Source organism: Lepisosteus platostomus, chromosome 4, assembly GCF_059453375.1.
Source record: "Lepisosteus platostomus isolate fLepPlt1 chromosome 4, fLepPlt1.hap1, whole genome shotgun sequence".
NCBI lineage: Eukaryota > Metazoa > Chordata > Actinopteri > Semionotiformes > Lepisosteidae > Lepisosteus > Lepisosteus platostomus.
In genome coordinates, this window is record NC_142614.1 from 16,215,092 (window position 1) to 16,230,560 (window position 15,469).

At 42.7% G+C, this 15,469-nt stretch overlaps 4 protein-coding genes across 7 annotated transcripts in view; 3 read left to right on the top strand and 1 right to left on the bottom strand.

Moving 5' to 3' along the window:
- c4h5orf34 (chromosome 4 C5orf34 homolog) overlaps nt 1–15,469 on the bottom strand; it is a 76,452-nt gene that overhangs the window by 17,754 nt on the left and 43,229 nt on the right. The gene's annotated exons all lie outside the window — the stretch shown is intronic.
- LOC148672797 (uncharacterized) lies at nt 1,260–5,155 on the top strand. 3 transcript variants are annotated; one of them, XM_088628755.1, is made up of 6 exons: nt 1,260–1,806; nt 1,989–2,063; nt 2,250–2,603; nt 2,815–3,156; nt 3,385–4,602; nt 4,869–5,155. In XM_088628755.1, the coding sequence occupies exons 2-6, from the start codon at nt 1,989–1,991 to the stop codon at nt 4,983–4,985; spliced, it is 2,106 nt and encodes a 701-aa protein (XP_088484881.1). In that variant the 5' UTR covers nt 1,260–1,806; the 3' UTR covers nt 4,986–5,155. The 3 variants fall into 3 exon arrangements, with proteins under 3 accessions (XP_088484881.1, XP_088484882.1, XP_088484883.1); XM_088628756.1 differs by having other exon boundaries at nt 1,753–2,063; XM_088628757.1 differs by lacking the exons at nt 1,260–1,806; nt 1,989–2,063 and having other exon boundaries at nt 2,531–2,603; nt 3,379–4,602.
- LOC148672798 (uncharacterized) lies at nt 6,293–10,179 on the top strand. The gene is made up of 6 exons (XM_088628765.1): nt 6,293–6,835; nt 7,018–7,092; nt 7,279–7,632; nt 7,843–8,178; nt 8,409–9,626; nt 9,893–10,179. Exons 2-6 carry the CDS (start codon nt 7,018–7,020, stop codon nt 10,007–10,009), a joined length of 2,100 nt encoding a protein of 699 aa, XP_088484891.1. The 5' UTR covers nt 6,293–6,835; the 3' UTR covers nt 10,010–10,179.
- On the top strand, nt 11,326–15,207 carry LOC148672799 (uncharacterized). 2 transcript variants are annotated; one of them, XM_088628758.1, is made up of 6 exons: nt 11,326–11,858; nt 12,041–12,115; nt 12,302–12,655; nt 12,867–13,208; nt 13,437–14,654; nt 14,921–15,207. In XM_088628758.1, the coding sequence occupies exons 2-6, from the start codon at nt 12,041–12,043 to the stop codon at nt 15,035–15,037; spliced, it is 2,106 nt and encodes a 701-aa protein (XP_088484884.1). In that variant the 5' UTR covers nt 11,326–11,858; the 3' UTR covers nt 15,038–15,207. The 2 variants fall into 2 exon arrangements, with proteins under 2 accessions (XP_088484884.1, XP_088484885.1); XM_088628759.1 differs by lacking the exon at nt 11,326–11,858 and having other exon boundaries at nt 11,911–12,115.

Here is a 15,469-nt window from a genome sequence, read left to right on the forward strand (position 1 = left end):
TGTAGGGGAGACAACGTCACGGAGCTGACTGAACAAATACTGTATATACTACGAACAATAAACCTGCAAATATGCAGCTACGTTATTACAGAGCTTTAGTATTGTGTGTGCAACGACGATTATATCGCCGCGCTACAGAACATGAAGTCCACTGTTATCGTGGGAAACGGCAAACCAATTATTTGAAAGGTATGTTTCAGTTACTTTATAAACACGATCATCTGATATTACTTACGGAATGAATCTTGCACACAGCCTCAAATATAAAGTTGTATCATAAAACAAAATAAACCTTTTTAAAATAAACACCACCGCTGTGTTTAACTTTTAACTTTAAGGAAAAACAACATGAGTGAAAGCTCAAACAGAAGACGAGAAAAGTGAATAACTAAAGACTTAAAATGAGACCACGTGGGAGCACACCGTCAGTGTTATGCAGGAGACGTACTATACTTCCTTCGGTAAATAAAAAAGTGCGATCTGAGGGCCCACACCACCTCCGAAGAGATTTTTAGCTGCGGTTAGATCTGCAAGCGGTTACACACCTACAGTATATGAAAAATAATTTTCCATCCATGGATCTATTTCAGGGTAGTAGCCATGTACTGTAAAAATCACGAAGAAAAACACTGAAAGCTAACGCCAGTTAACGGTACAACACGTGAGATTTTAGACCATGAGCAGATGTTAAACATTACATTTTACTACTCATCACATAACACGTGGTGGCAAGGAGAACCAGCAAGACAGGTTGAATACTGTGCAAATATTCGTCAGAATCTGAACAAAATGAATAAAACACTAGAAGCAGTGAGCTTTATACCATTTATTTGAATTAAATACACAAAATATTGCATTATACAAATATGAATTAATATATTTGACATTGTCGTACAGCTGCATTAAATCTGTCCGCAGTGCTGAGCTTTTTCCAGAAAGTCTCCGGTTGTTCACGCCGGGGGGGAAACAAAAACCTTTTAAATATACAGAATACGAGAGTGAAAACATATTACGCCTTTACAAATCATACTGTAAAACGGAGGTCAGCAACTATAAAATTGATATATATTTATATAAAATTGTAATATAATTCCGACGGGCAATGACGACTAATGACAGAACAGTGTGAGTGTGCTGAGCCTGTACTGAAGGAGAACACAGCCCCCTCCTGGAGGAGTTTTACAATGACAACACACGACCGTTAGCTCCGCACAATTCCGGGGTCGAACCCAATTCAGAATTACACACTGTAGGACACTTGTCAATTAGCAAGACAGGCTAGTGATACTGGTGTCTTTAACTATACCGTTACAGGAAATTTCTTACCTAGGGAGAGTGAATCACCTAAGTTTTTTTGCACATCTCGAATACTATCATGATGTTTAGATTCTAAAGGTGTTTGCATTAATTGTTGATTCCGAAAAACTGTAATTCATGCGCCATGCTAATGAAGATTTGAGACTTCATTTGTATCGGAGGTTTTCGATCGTTATTCATGGTAAATGAAACTAGTTTTGCACCTTTTGAATACAGTAACGATAAGTGAAACGCACTAATGCTGCCATACCGTCTTGCTGGGTGAAAGGCAGACTCTTTATTACGTCATCACTGGTAATATGATGAGTTGAACTAAGACTTTGTTACATCACTTCGTAACTATGCCAGCGTTGAAAATAAACTTATTAAGCGCGTTTAGTTCAAGCTAACACGCGGTAAGAAGGTCGTCGAAGATTAAGAAGAAGTTTTAAGAAAACACTTTCTCAGACAGAGAAGCCTCAAAATATTGATTTTATCTGAAACATAAAGGTAGGACGTTTTTCACTTATTTACTCAAGGTACTGCTCTTCTACAGTATGTACAAGAATAGACTTTTTTACAGAAATATGCACACTGAAAGTCAAAGTCGTCTTTCATTTAAATGTTTAACAAATAAGATGTCAGTATTGAATTATTCGGGTTAACCAAATCATTTTCTGCGGGGTTTCAAGATGGATGCCAAGGAGGGGAACAACCTCCGAGTGAAAGCTGTGGAGTGTAAGGCGAGACAATCAGAAGATTGCTTGGTAAGTTGAAAAAGGATGCGTCTCCATGATCAGCTCTTTAATTACCGGATAAGATTAGTTTCTTATGGGGCAAATCTGTCTCACATTGTTTCCAATATCCACTACAGCCACATAAATGTACAAAAAATAGAAACAAACCCAGAAAATCGTTCATATTCAAACTAGGAATTTTGTTTGACACTTTAGAGAAAGAAAGGAGGAGTTGAAATGAGTCAAAAGCAGACTGCTGACCCCCGCCTGGATGTCAAAACCTCAACAGCCATTTCGGAGGGGCCAAAAAGAAAACAGCGGTTTGAGAAGGATGATGGTGATCTGTCCAGAGATGTGGACAGACTCATTGCTGAAATAGAGGAGATGTTCAGCGACTCGTCCAGTCAAACCCATCCTGGCCGAGACAAACAGGCGGAGCAGACAGAGCCCCTCATGTCCTGTGAGGACAGTGGCAAGGAGCCCTGGTCAGACACAGGACCACCGTCTCGTGTACGCCTACCCAGACCAAAGGCGTCATATGGCAGGAGGATGAAGAGCGGAGGTACAGAGGTGAGGAAGGGCGTTGGGGTCCAAACCACCAGTGAGACCCGTCATCACAGGGGCACTTGAATACCAGCAAGGGCAAAAAACATTAGGAAAAATTCTAGCTTTGCCAACTTAATAAACTGGATGTACAGTATTGTGTTTAAGAGATACATATTGAGATATTATACACGGTAGTTCTGGTTTTTATTTGTAGAACATTTTTAACTTTTTTCAGGTAAAACAAGGAGTAATACCTTCTGAAAAGGAGACTGTTGAACTCTTCTCTGAGATCCTGACCCCACAAACAGTTTCTGAGGGGCCAAAAAGAAGAAAACATTGTGGGAATGACAATGTCTCCAGAGATGTGGACAGACACTTTGCTGAAATAGAGATGTTCAGCGACTCCTCCAATGAAACCCATCCTGGCCGAGACAAACAGGCAGAGCAGACAGAGCCCCTCAGGTCCTGCGAGGACAGTGGCAAGGAGCCCCGGTCTGACACTGGACCACCATCTCGTGTACGCCTACCCAGACCAAAGGCGTCATACGGCAGGAGGATGAAGAGCAGAGGTACAGAGGTGAGGAAGGGCGATGGGGTCTAAAGCACAAGTGAGACCCGTCATTACTGGGTCACTTTAATACCAGCAAAAAAAAAGTTTTGTTTTAAATACATTAAGAAAAGTTTTGGCTTTGCCTGTGTAATAAATTGTATATACATGATTATGTTTGTAATATATGTTGATACATATATATTGTGATTCTGTCTTTTATGTGCCTAAGTATTTTATTTAACTTCTTAGATAAAGGAAGGTGGCGTCACTGACTTCTTCCCTGAGATCCTGACCCAAAGAGCAGTTTCTGAAGGGCCAAAAAGAAGACAACATATTAGGAAAGATGATGTTTCCAGAGATGGGGACAGACTTATGGCCAAAATAGATGAGATGCTTAAGGTATCCCCCTGTGAAACCCCTCCTGGCCGTGACATCCTTCCATTTTTATCCAAAAGACCACTGTCGGAAGATCCACATCAGATCAGAGTCCGTGGCCTTGCCAAGAAGGCCCAGACTGACCTGTCACTGGTGGAGGAGTTTAAACAGGATGCTTTAAGCACAGTAAAGGGAGAACACCCCAGAATACCTTTCGACAGCAACAATTCCCAGACTGCCAAAGAGTCCTGCGTTGCTGAGGAGCTTGGCGAGATGTCAGAACAGCCAGCTCCTCCAGTGCTCTCCTTGACAGAGCCCGTGAAGGCGACAGTGATGGAGGCTTCAATGAACAGCTGCCCAGGACACCCACTGCCTCGTATACGTCAGCCCAGACCAAAGGCCTCATATGGCAGAAGGATCACGAATGGGGCCATAGAGGTGAGGAAGGGTTCGGGGTTCCAGGTCGTCCGTAAGATCGCTCACGTGAGGCAGGAGCCCTTTACCACCAGCGAAGAAAGTCCCACCAAGTGCAACTCTGGTAATTTTCCACCCCAGAGTGAAGGCTCCTTAATAGGACCACTTCATCCTTGGTGTTTGAAACGGCAAATGGAGGAGAAGATCCCGGCATTGGAGAGCTTCCCTAAGGAGGCTTGGGCAGGAGGAAATAAAAGAGAGAAAAAGACAAAAAAACAAACCCGTCTCATATCTGTCCAAGCTGAAGAAGACATGCAGTTGGACAAGGAGACCAGCAACCATGACATCTCATCTTTTACATCTGAGTTCCCACCAGATAACGGGGAGAAGGAAGACAATGAAATTCATGTCCCTCCAAAACCCACAATGATCAGTACAGAACCAGAGGACACTTTACAAACTGAAAGCATCAGTGCCCGACCGGGACAAATAGAAGCCATTGTTGGACAACTTAAAGTTTTGGCAACAGAAAAGGAAGTCGAACGGGAAAAGGCTAGTAGTGTCTGGAAGAAGCTCCTTAGGAAAACCGGTGCCAGGAAGATGAAAGAAAGTCCAAAGAAACTCAAAAGAGACTCAGAGAGTGCCTCTCCATCTTCATTTAAAACACAACAGAAGGATAATGAGGTAAAAACAAAGCAGAAATGTTATGTGATATTTGTTTTCTATGTTGTTTCTTCCAGTTGTGGTTAGTTTTTCTAGTAGCTGTAAATGGGAATGGGAGGTAACTACTGGATGTAACTAAGTATACTGTACCTGACAAATCGCATGCCCACAATGCCTGCTGGGATAGCCAAGCAGTGTGATATCACCTGTGTAAAGACAGGGAAGTCAAAGATGGCCAAGTGTGTAAGTCAACACTGAAATTATGTTTCAAATACCTTCTGTTTCAGAGCTCAACTCAAGAACAGCCTTCATGCAATCAAGAGAGACTTACTACAGAGAGAGTAGAGGGAAGCTGTACCTCCTGCTTTGCTTTTCTTAAGCTTTTTAGGAGGAAGAGAAGGTGAAGGGACTGCAATCAGACTGGCGGTAGCATAGCCCCTGCAACATTCTTTCCCTTCAATGATTACTGAAACAACAGGGCTGGACGTGTACGATACGTTAACAGAAAATAACAGAGCCTTCATTTTTTGTAAATACACAGAGACTTAATAAATTCTTTAATTGTTAACAGAAAGTTGTTTGTGTGCATTTTAATCCATGGTTCACAAAGTTTCTGGCTGAAGTGAGATCCGCAAGTAGTTGCAGTGTTTGTTAAAGGAAAATTAAAAATCATTTTCCATCCTTACATCTATCTCAGAAAAGTAGCCAAGTAAAACTGCGTCATTGTGTCCCTGCTGTATCTCCTAATTCCAAGCAAAAACATTGAAAACTGTGGTTAGATAAAATACTGTACATCGTGTAAGCTTTTGGAGCAGTCAGATGTCAAGTATTAAATAATACAAATTTCATACAATGAACTTCACAATGATAAAAACACTGATTAAGATGAAGCACTAATAGCTACAAAATAGGTTTATCCTTCTTACTTCTCCCCTCTAGCGGTGGGAGGGAGTCGGGGGGACATTGAGGTGTTTTATGAGCCGAAGACGTTTTTGAAAGGAACTGAAGTCACGTTGCATTAGGAGCAACACCTGTAAACCAGCTCTCCCAAAGTGTCTTAACTGTCAACTGAGGCGCGTCCTAAATCCTTACACACATACTTACAATGTTTAATGTTATAGAGAGTTCCTCCGTGCTTCTGATATCTTTTCAGTCTCGCCACCCTATACTGTACATCACCCATAATGGCAACGAGAACCAACAGGACACAGGTCGGATACTGTGCAATTATTCAGTCAGAACCGGAGCAAAATATTGAAATAGCTACAACGCAGTGAGCTTTATACCATTTATTCGAATTAAAGAGCGATTTCAAATATAACATTATACAGATATTCATTTCTACACTTCACATTGTTGTTCAGCTGTTCTAAATCCGTCCGCACCGCTGAGCACTTTTCCCAGAGAGTCTCCGCTGTCTCGCGCAGGGAGGAAACACGCCATTTTCGTTTTTACCCCAACATTTGGATTAAAAACCTTTTAAGTATACAGAATACAGGGCTGAAAAAAAAAACGGAGGTCCGCAACAACTGTATAATTGCGACGGGTAATGACGACTAATGACAGGAACAGTGTGAGTGTGCTGAGCCTGTACTGAAGGAGAACACAGCCCCCTCCTGGAGGAGTTTTACAATGACAACACACGACCGTTAGCTCCGCACAATTCCGGGGTCGAACCCAATTCAGAATTACACACTGTAGGACACTTGTCAATTAGCAAGACAGGCTAGTGATACTGGTGTCTTTAACTATACCGTTACAGGAAATTTCTTACCTAGGGAGAGTGAATCACCTAAGTTTTTTTGCACATCTCGAATACTATCATGATGTTTAGATTCTAAAGGTGTTTGCATTAATTGTTGATTCCGAAAAACTGTAATTCATGCGCCATGCTAATGAAGATTTGAGACTTCATTTGTATCGGAGGTTTTCGATCGTTATTCATGGTAAATGAAACTAGTTTTGCACCTTTTGAATACAGTAACGATAAGTGAAACGCACTAATGCTGCCATACCGTCTTGCTGGGTGAAAGGCAGACTCTTTATTACGTCATCACTGGTAATATGATGAGTTGAACTAAGACTTTGTTACATCACTTCGTAACTATGCCAGCGTTGAAAATAAACTTATTAAGCGCGTTTAGTTCAAGCTAACACGCGGTAAGAAGGTCGTCGAAGATTAAGAAGAAGTTTTAAGAAAACACTTTCTCAGACAGAGAAGCCTCAAAATATTGATTTTATCTGAAACATAAAGGTAGGACGTTTTTCACTTATTTACTCAAGGTACTGCTCTTCTACAGTATGTACAAGAATAGACTTTTTTACAGAAATATGCACACTGAAAGTCAAAGTCGTCTTTCATTTAAATGTTTAACAAATAAGATGTCAGTATTGAATTATTCGGGTTAACCAAATCATTTTCTGCGGGGTTTCAAGATGGATGCCAAGGAGGGGAACAACCTCCGAGTGAAAGCTGTGGAGTGTAAGGCGAGACAATCAGAAGATTGCTTGGTAAGTTGAAAAAGGATGCGTCTCCATGATCAGCTCTTTAATAACCGGATAAGATTAGTTTCTTATGGGGCAAATCTGTCTCACGTTGTTTCCAATATCCACTACAGCCACATAAATGTACAAAAAATGGAAACAAACCCAGTAAATCGTTCATATTCAAACTAGGAATTTTGTTTGACACTTTAGAGAAAGAAAGGAGGAGTCGAAATGAGTCAAAAGCAGACTGCTGACCCCTGCCTGGATGTCAAAACCTCAACAGCCATTTCGGAGGGGCCAAAAAGAAAACAGCGGTTTGAGAAGGATGATGGTGATCTGTCCAGAGATGTGGACAGACTCATTGCTGAAATAGAGGAGATGTTCAGCGACTCGTCCAGTCAAACCCATCCTGGCCGAGACAAACAGGCGGAGCAGACAGAGCCCCTCATGTCCTGCGAGGACAGTGGCAAGGAGCCGTGGTCTGACGCAGGACCACTGTCTCGCGTACGCCTACCCAGACCAAAGGCGTCATATGGCAGGAGGATGAAGAGCGGAGGTACAGAGGTGAGGAAGGGTGTTTGGGGTCCAAACCACCAGTGAGACCCGTCATCACAGGGGCACTTGAATACCAGCAAGGGCAAAAAACATTAGGAAAAATTCTGGCTTTGGCAACTTAATAAACTGGATGTACAGTATTGTGTTTAAGAGATACATATTGAGATATTATACACGGTAGTTCTGGTTTTTATTTGTAGAAAATGTTTAACTTTTGAGGTAAAACAAGGAGTCATACCTTCTGAAAAGGAGACTGTTGAACTCTTCTCTGAGATCCTGACCCCACAAACAGTTTCTGAGGGGCCAAAAAGAAGAAAACATTGTGGGAATGACAGTGTCTTCAGAGATGTGGACAGACACTTTGCTGAAATAGAGATGTTCAGCGACTCCTCCAATGAAACCCATCCTGGCCGAGACAAACAGGCAGAGCAGACAGAGCCCCTCAGGTCCTGCGAGGACAAGGAGCCCTGTTCTGACACAGGACCACCGTCTTGCGTACGCCTACCCAGACCAAAGGCGTCATACGGCAGGAGGATGACGAGCAGAGGTACAGAGGTGAGGAAGGGCGATGGGGTCCAAAGCACCAGTGAGACCCGTCATCACAGGGGCACTTGAATACCAGCAAGGAAAAAGTTTTGGTTTAAATACATTAAGAAAAGTTTTGGCTTTGCCTGTGTAATAAATTGTATATACATTATTATGTTTGTAATATATGCTGATATATATATATATCATGATTCTGTCTTTTATGTCCCTAACTATTTTATTTAACTCCTTAGATAAAGGAAGGTGGCGTCACTGACTTCTTCCCTGAGATCCTGACCCAAAGAGCAGTTTCTGAAGGGCCAAAAAGAAGACAACATATTAGGAAAGACGATGTTTCCAGAGATGGGGACAGACTTATGGCCAAAATAGATGAGATGCTTAAGGTATTCCCCTGTGAAACCCCTCCTGGCCGTGACATCCTTCCATTTTTATCCGAAAGACCACTGTCGGAAGATCCACATCAGATCAGAGTCCGTGGCCTTGCCAAGAAGGCCCAGACTGACCTGTCACTGGTGGAGGAGTTTAAACAGGATGCTTTAAGCACAGTAAAGGGAGAACACCCCAGAATACCCTTCGACAGCAAGAATTCCCAGACTGCCAAAGAGTCCTGCGTTGCTGAGGAGCTTGGCGAGATGTCAGAACAGCCAGCTCCTCCAGTGCTCTCCTTGACAGAGCCCGTGAAGGCGACAGTGATGGAGGCTTCAATGAACAGCTGCCCAGGACACCCGCTGCCTCGTATACGTCAGCCCAGACCAAAGGCCTCATATGGCAGAAGGATCACGAATGGGGCCATAGAGGTGAGGAAGGGTTCGGGGTTCCAGGTCGTCCGTAAGATCGCTCACGTGAGGCAGGAGCCCTTTACCACCAGCGAAGAAAGTCCCACCAAGTGCAACTCTGGTAATTTTCCACCCCAGAGTGAAGGCTCCTTAATAGGACCACATCATCCTCGGTGTTTGAAACGGCAAATGGAGGAGAAGATCCCGGCATTGGAGAGCTTCCCTAAGGAGGCTTGGGCAGGAGGAAATAAAAGAGAGAAAAAGACAAAAAAACAAACCCGTCTCATATCTGTCCAAGCTGAAGAAGACATGCAGTTGGACAAGGAGACCAGCAACCATGACATCTCATCTTTTACATCTGAGTTCCCACCAGATAACGGGGAGAAGGAAGACAATGAAATTCATGTCCCTCCAAAACCCACAATGATCAGTACAGAACCAGAGGACACTTTACAAACTGAAAGCATCAGTGCCCGACCGGGACAAATAGAAGCCATGGTTGGACAACTTAAAGTTTTGGCAACAGAAAAGGAAGTCGAACAGGAAAAGGCTAGTAGTGTCTGGAAGAAGCTCCTTAGGAAAACCGGTGCCAGGAAGATGAAAGAAAGTCCAAAGAAACTCAAAAGAGACTCAGAGAGTGCCTCTCCATCTTCATTTAAAACACAACAGAAGGATAATGAGGTAAAAACAAAGCAGAAATGTTATGTGATATTTGTTTTCTATGTTGTTTCTTCCAGTTGTGGTTAGTTTTTCTAGTAGCTGTAAATGGGAATGGGAGGTAACTACTGGATGTAACCAAGTATACTGTACCTGACAAATCGCATGCCCACAATGCCTGCTGGGATAGCCAAGCAGTGTGATATCACCTGTGTAAAGACAGGGAAGTCAAAGATGGCCAAGTGTGTAAGTCAACACTGAAATTATGTTTCAAATACCTTCTGTTTCAGAGCTCAACTCAAGAACAGCCTTCATGCAATCAAGAGAGACTTACTACAGAGAGAGTAGAGGGAAGCTGTACCTCCTGCTTTGCTTTTCTTAAGCTTTTTAGGAGGAAGAGAAGGTGAAGGGACTGCAATCAGACTGGCGGTAGCATAGCCCCTGCAACATTCTTTCACTTCAATGATTACTGAAACAACAGGGCTGGACGTGTACGATACGTTAACAGAAAATAACAGAGCCTTCATTTTTTGTAAATACACAGAGACTTAATAAATTCTTTAATTGTTAACAGAAAGTTGTTTGTGTGCATTTTAATCCATGGTTCACAAAGTTTCTGGCTGAAGTGAGATCCGCAAGTAGTTGCAGTGTTTGTTAAAGGAAAATTAAAAATCATTTTCCATCCTTACATCTATCTCAGAAAAGTAGCCAAGTAAAACTGCGTCATTGTGTCCCTGCTGTATCTCCTAATTCCAAGCAAAAACATTGAAAACTGTGGTTAGATAAAATACTGTACATCGTGTAAGCTTTTGGAGCAGTCAGATGTCAAGTATTAAATAATACAAATTTCATACAATGAACTTCACAATGATAAAAACACTGATTAAGATGAAGCACTAATAGCTACAAAATAGGTTTATCCTTCTTACTTCTCCCCTCTAGCGGTGGGAGGGAGTCGGGGGGACATTGAGGTGTTTTATGAGCCGAAGACGTTTTTGAAAGGAACTGAAGTCACGTTGCATTAGGAGCAACACCTGTAAACCAGCTCTCCCAAAGTGTCTTAACTGTCAACTGAGGCGCGTCCTAAATCCTTACACACATACTTACAATGTTTAATTTTATAGAGAGTTCCTCCGTGCTTCTGATATCTTTTCAGTCTCGCCACCCTATACTGTACATCACCCATAATGGCAACGAGAACCAACAGGACACAGGTCGGATACTGTGCAATTATTCAGTCAGAACCGGAGCAAAATATTGAAATAGCTACAACGCAGTGAGCTTTATACCATTTATTCGAATTAAAGAGCGATTTCAAATATAACATTATACAGATATTCATTTCTACACTTCACATTGTTGTTCAGCTGTTCTAAATCCGTCCGCACCGCTGAGCACTTTTCCCAGAGAGTCTCCGCTGTCTCGCGCAGGGAGGAAACACGCCATTTTCGTTTTTACCCCAACATTTGGATTAAAAACCTTTTAAGTATACAGAATACAGGGCTGAAAAAAAAACGGAGGTCCGCAACAACTGTATAATTGCGACGGGTAATGACGACTAATGACAGGAACAGTGTGAGTGTGCTGAGCCTGTACTGAAGGAGAACACAGCCCCCTCCTGGAGGAGTTTTACAATGACAACACACGACCGTTAGCTTCGCACAATTCCGGGGTCGAACCCAATTCAGAATTACACACTGTAGGACACTTGTCAATTAGCAAGACAGGCTAGTGATACTGGTGTCTTTAACTATACCGTTACAGGAAATTTCTTACCTAGGGAGAGTGAATCACCTAAGTTTTTTTGCACATCTCGAATACTATCATGATGTTTAGATTCTAAAGGTGTTTGCATTAATTGTTGATTCCGAAAAACTGTAATTCATGCGCCATGCTAATGAAGATTTGAGACTTCATTTGTATCGGAGGTTTTCGATCGTTATTCATGGTAAATGAAACTAGTTTTGCACCTTTTGAATACAGTAACGATAAGTGAAACGCACTAATGCTGCCATACCGTCTTGCTGGGTGAAAGGCAGACTCTTTATTACGTCATCACTGGTAATATGATGAGTTGAACTAAGACTTTGTTACATCACTTCGTAACTATGCCAGCGTTGAAAATAAACTTATTAAGCGCGTTTAGTTCAAGCTAACACGCGGTAAGAAGGTCGTCGAAGATTAAGAAGAAGTTTTAAGAAAACACTTTCTCAGACAGAGAAGCCTCAAAATATTGATTTTATCTGAAACATAAAGGTAGGACGTTTTTCACTTATTTACTCAAGGTACTGCTCTTCTACAGTATGTACAAGAATAGACTTTTTTACAGAAATATGCACACTGAAAGTCAAAGTCGTCTTTCATTTAAATGTTTAACAAATAAGATGTCAGTATTGAATTATTCGGGTTAACCAAATCATTTTCTGCGGGGTTTCAAGATGGATGCCAAGGAGGGGAACAACCTCCGAGTGAAAGCTGTGGAGTGTAAGGCGAGACAATCAGAAGATTGCTTGGTAAGTTGAAAAAGGATGCGTCTCCATGATCAGCTCTTTAATTACCGGATAAGATTAGTTTCTTATGGGGCAAATCTGTCTCACATTGTTTCCAATATCCACTACAGCAACATAAATGTACAAAAAATTGAAACAAACCCAGAAAATCGTTCATATTCAAACTAGGAACTTTGTTTGACACTTTAGAGAAAGAAAGGAGGAGTCGAAATGAGTCAAAAGCAGACTGCTGACCCCCGCCTGGATGTCAAAACCTCAACAGCCATTTCGGAGGGGCCAAAAAGAAAACAGCGGTTTGAGAAGGATGATGGTGATCTGTCCAGAGATGTGGACAGACTCATTGCTGAAATAGAGGAGATGTTCAGCGACTCGTCCAGTCAAACCCATCCTGGCCGAGACAAACAGGCGGAGCAGACAGAGCCCCTCATGTCCTGCGAGGACAGTGGCAAGGAGCCCTGGTCAGACACAGGACCACCGTCTCGTGTACGCCTACCCAGACCAAAGGCGTCATATGGCAGGAGGATGAAGAGCGGAGGTACAGAGGTGAGGAAGGGCGTTGGGGTCCAAACCACCAGTGAGACCCGTCGTTACAGGGGCACTTGAATACCAGCAAGGGCAAAAAACATTAGGAAAAATTCTAGCTTTGCCAACTTAATAAACTGGATGTACAGTATTGTGTTTAAGAGATACATATTGAGATATTATACACGGTAGTTCTGGTTTTTATTTGTAGAACATTTTTAACTTTTTTCAGGTAAAACAAGGAGTAATACCTTCTGAAAAGGAGACTGTTGAACTCTTCTCTGAGATCCTGACCCCACAAACAGTTTCTGAGGGGCCAAAAAGAAGAAAACATTGTGGGAATGACAATGTCTCCAGAGATGTGGACAGACACTTTGCTGAAATAGAGATGTTCAGCGACTCCTCCAATGAAACCCATTCTGGCCGAGACAAACAGGCGGAGCAGACAGAGCCCCTCAGGTCCTGCGAGGACAGTGGCAAGGAGCCCCGGTCTGACACCGGACCACCGTCTCGTGTACGCCTACCCAGACCAAAGGCGTCATACGGCAGGAGGATGACGAGCAGAGGTACAGAGGTGAGGAAGGGCGATGGGGTCCAAAGCACCAGTGAGACCCGTCATCACAGGGGCACTTGAATACCAGCAAGGAAAAAGTTTTGGTTTAAATACATTAAGAAAAGTTTTGGCTTTGCCTGCGTAATAAATTGTATATACATTATTATGTTTGTAATATATGCTGATATATATATATCATGATTCTGTCTTTTATGTCCCTAACTATTTTATTTAACTCCTTAGATAAAGGAAGGTGGCGTCACTGACTTCTTCCCTGAGATCCTGACCCAAAGAGCAGTTTCTGAAGGGCCAAAAAGAAGACAACATATTAGGAAAGACGATGTTTCCAGAGATGGGGACAGACTTATGGCCAAAATAGATGAGATGCTTAAGGTATCCCCCTGTGAAACCCCTCCTGGCCGTGACATCCTTCCATTTTTATCCGAAAGACCACTGTCGGAAGATCCACATCAGATCAGAGTCCGTGGCCTTGCCAAGAAGGCCCAGACTGACCTGTCACTGGTGGAGGAGTTTAAACAGGATGCTTTAAGCACAGTAAAGGGAGAACACCCCAGAATACCCTTCGACAGCAACAATTCCCAGACTGCCAAAGAGTCCTGCGTTGCTGAGGAGCTTGGCGAGATGTCAGAACAGCCAGCTCCTCCAGTGCTCTCCTTGACAGAGCCCGTGAAGGCGACAGTGATGGAGGCTTCAATGAACAGCTGCCCAGGACACCCGCTGCCTCGTATACGTCAGCCCAGACCAAAGGCCTCATATGGCAGAAGGATCACGAATGGGGCCATAGAGGTGAGGAAGGGTTCGGGGTTCCAGGTCGTCCGTAAGATCGCTCACGTGAGGCAGGAGCCCTTTACCACCAGCGAAGAAAGTCCCACCAAGTGCAACTCTGGTAATTTTCCACCCCAGAGTGAAGGCTCCTTAATAGGACCACGTCATCCTCGGTGTTTGAAACGGCAAATGGAGGAGAAGATCCCGGCATTGGAGAGCTTCCCTAAGGAGGCTTGGGCAGGAGGAAATAAAAGAGAGAAAAAGACAAAAAAACAAACCCGTCTCATATCTGTCCAAGCTGAAGAAGACATGCAGTTGGACAAGGAGACCAGCAACCATGACATCTCATCTTTTACATCTGAGTTCCCACCAGATAACGGGGAGAAGGAAGACAATGAAATTCATGTCCCTCCAAAACCCACAATGATCAGTACAGAACCAGAGGACACTTTACAAACTGAAAGCATCAGTGCCCGACCGGGACAAATAGAAGCCATGGTTGGACAACTTAAAGTTTTGGCAACAGAAAAGGAAGTCGAACAGGAAAAGGCTAGTAGTGTCTGGAAGAAGCTCCTTAGGAAAACCGGTGCCAGGAAGATGAAAGAAAGTCCAAAGAAACTCAAAAGAGACTCAGAGAGTGCTTCTCCATCTTCATTTAAAACACAACAGAAGGATAATGAGGTAAAAACAAAGCAGAAATGTTATGTGATATTTGTTTTCTATGTTGTTTCTTCCAGTTGTGGTTAGTTTTTCTAGTAGCTGTAAATGGGAATGGGAGGTAACTACTGGATGTAACCAAGTATACTGTACCTGACAAATCGCATGCCCACAATGCCTGCTGGGATAGCCAAGCAGTGTGATATCACCTGTGTAAAGACAGGGAAGTCAAAGATGGCCAAGTGTGTAAGTCAACACTGAAATTATGTTTCAAATACCTTCTGTTTCAGAGCTCAACTCAAGAACAGCCTTCATGCAATCAAGAGAGACTTACTACAGAGAGAGTAGAGGGAAGCTGTACCTCCTGCTTTGCTTTTCTTAAGCTTTTTAGGAGGAAGAGAAGGTGAAGGGACTGCAATCAGACTGGCGGTAGCATAGCCCCTGCAACATTCTTTCACTTCAATGATTACTGAAACAACAGGGCTGGACGTGTACGATACGTTAACAGAAAATAACAGAGCCTTCATTTTTTGTAAATACACAGAGACTTAATAAATTCTTTAATTGTTAACAGAAAGTTGTTTGTGTGCATTTTAATCCATGGTTCACAAAGTTTCTGGCTGAAGTGAGATCCGCAAGTAGTTGCAGTGTTTGTTAAAGGAAAATTAAAAATCATTTTCCATCCTTACATCTATCTCAGAAAAGTAGCCAAGTAAAACTGCGTCATTGTGTCCCTGCTGTATCTCCTAATTCCAAGCAAAAACATTGAAAACTGTGGTTAGATAAAATACTGTACATCGTGTAAGCTTTTGGAGCAGTCAGATGTCAAGTATTAAATA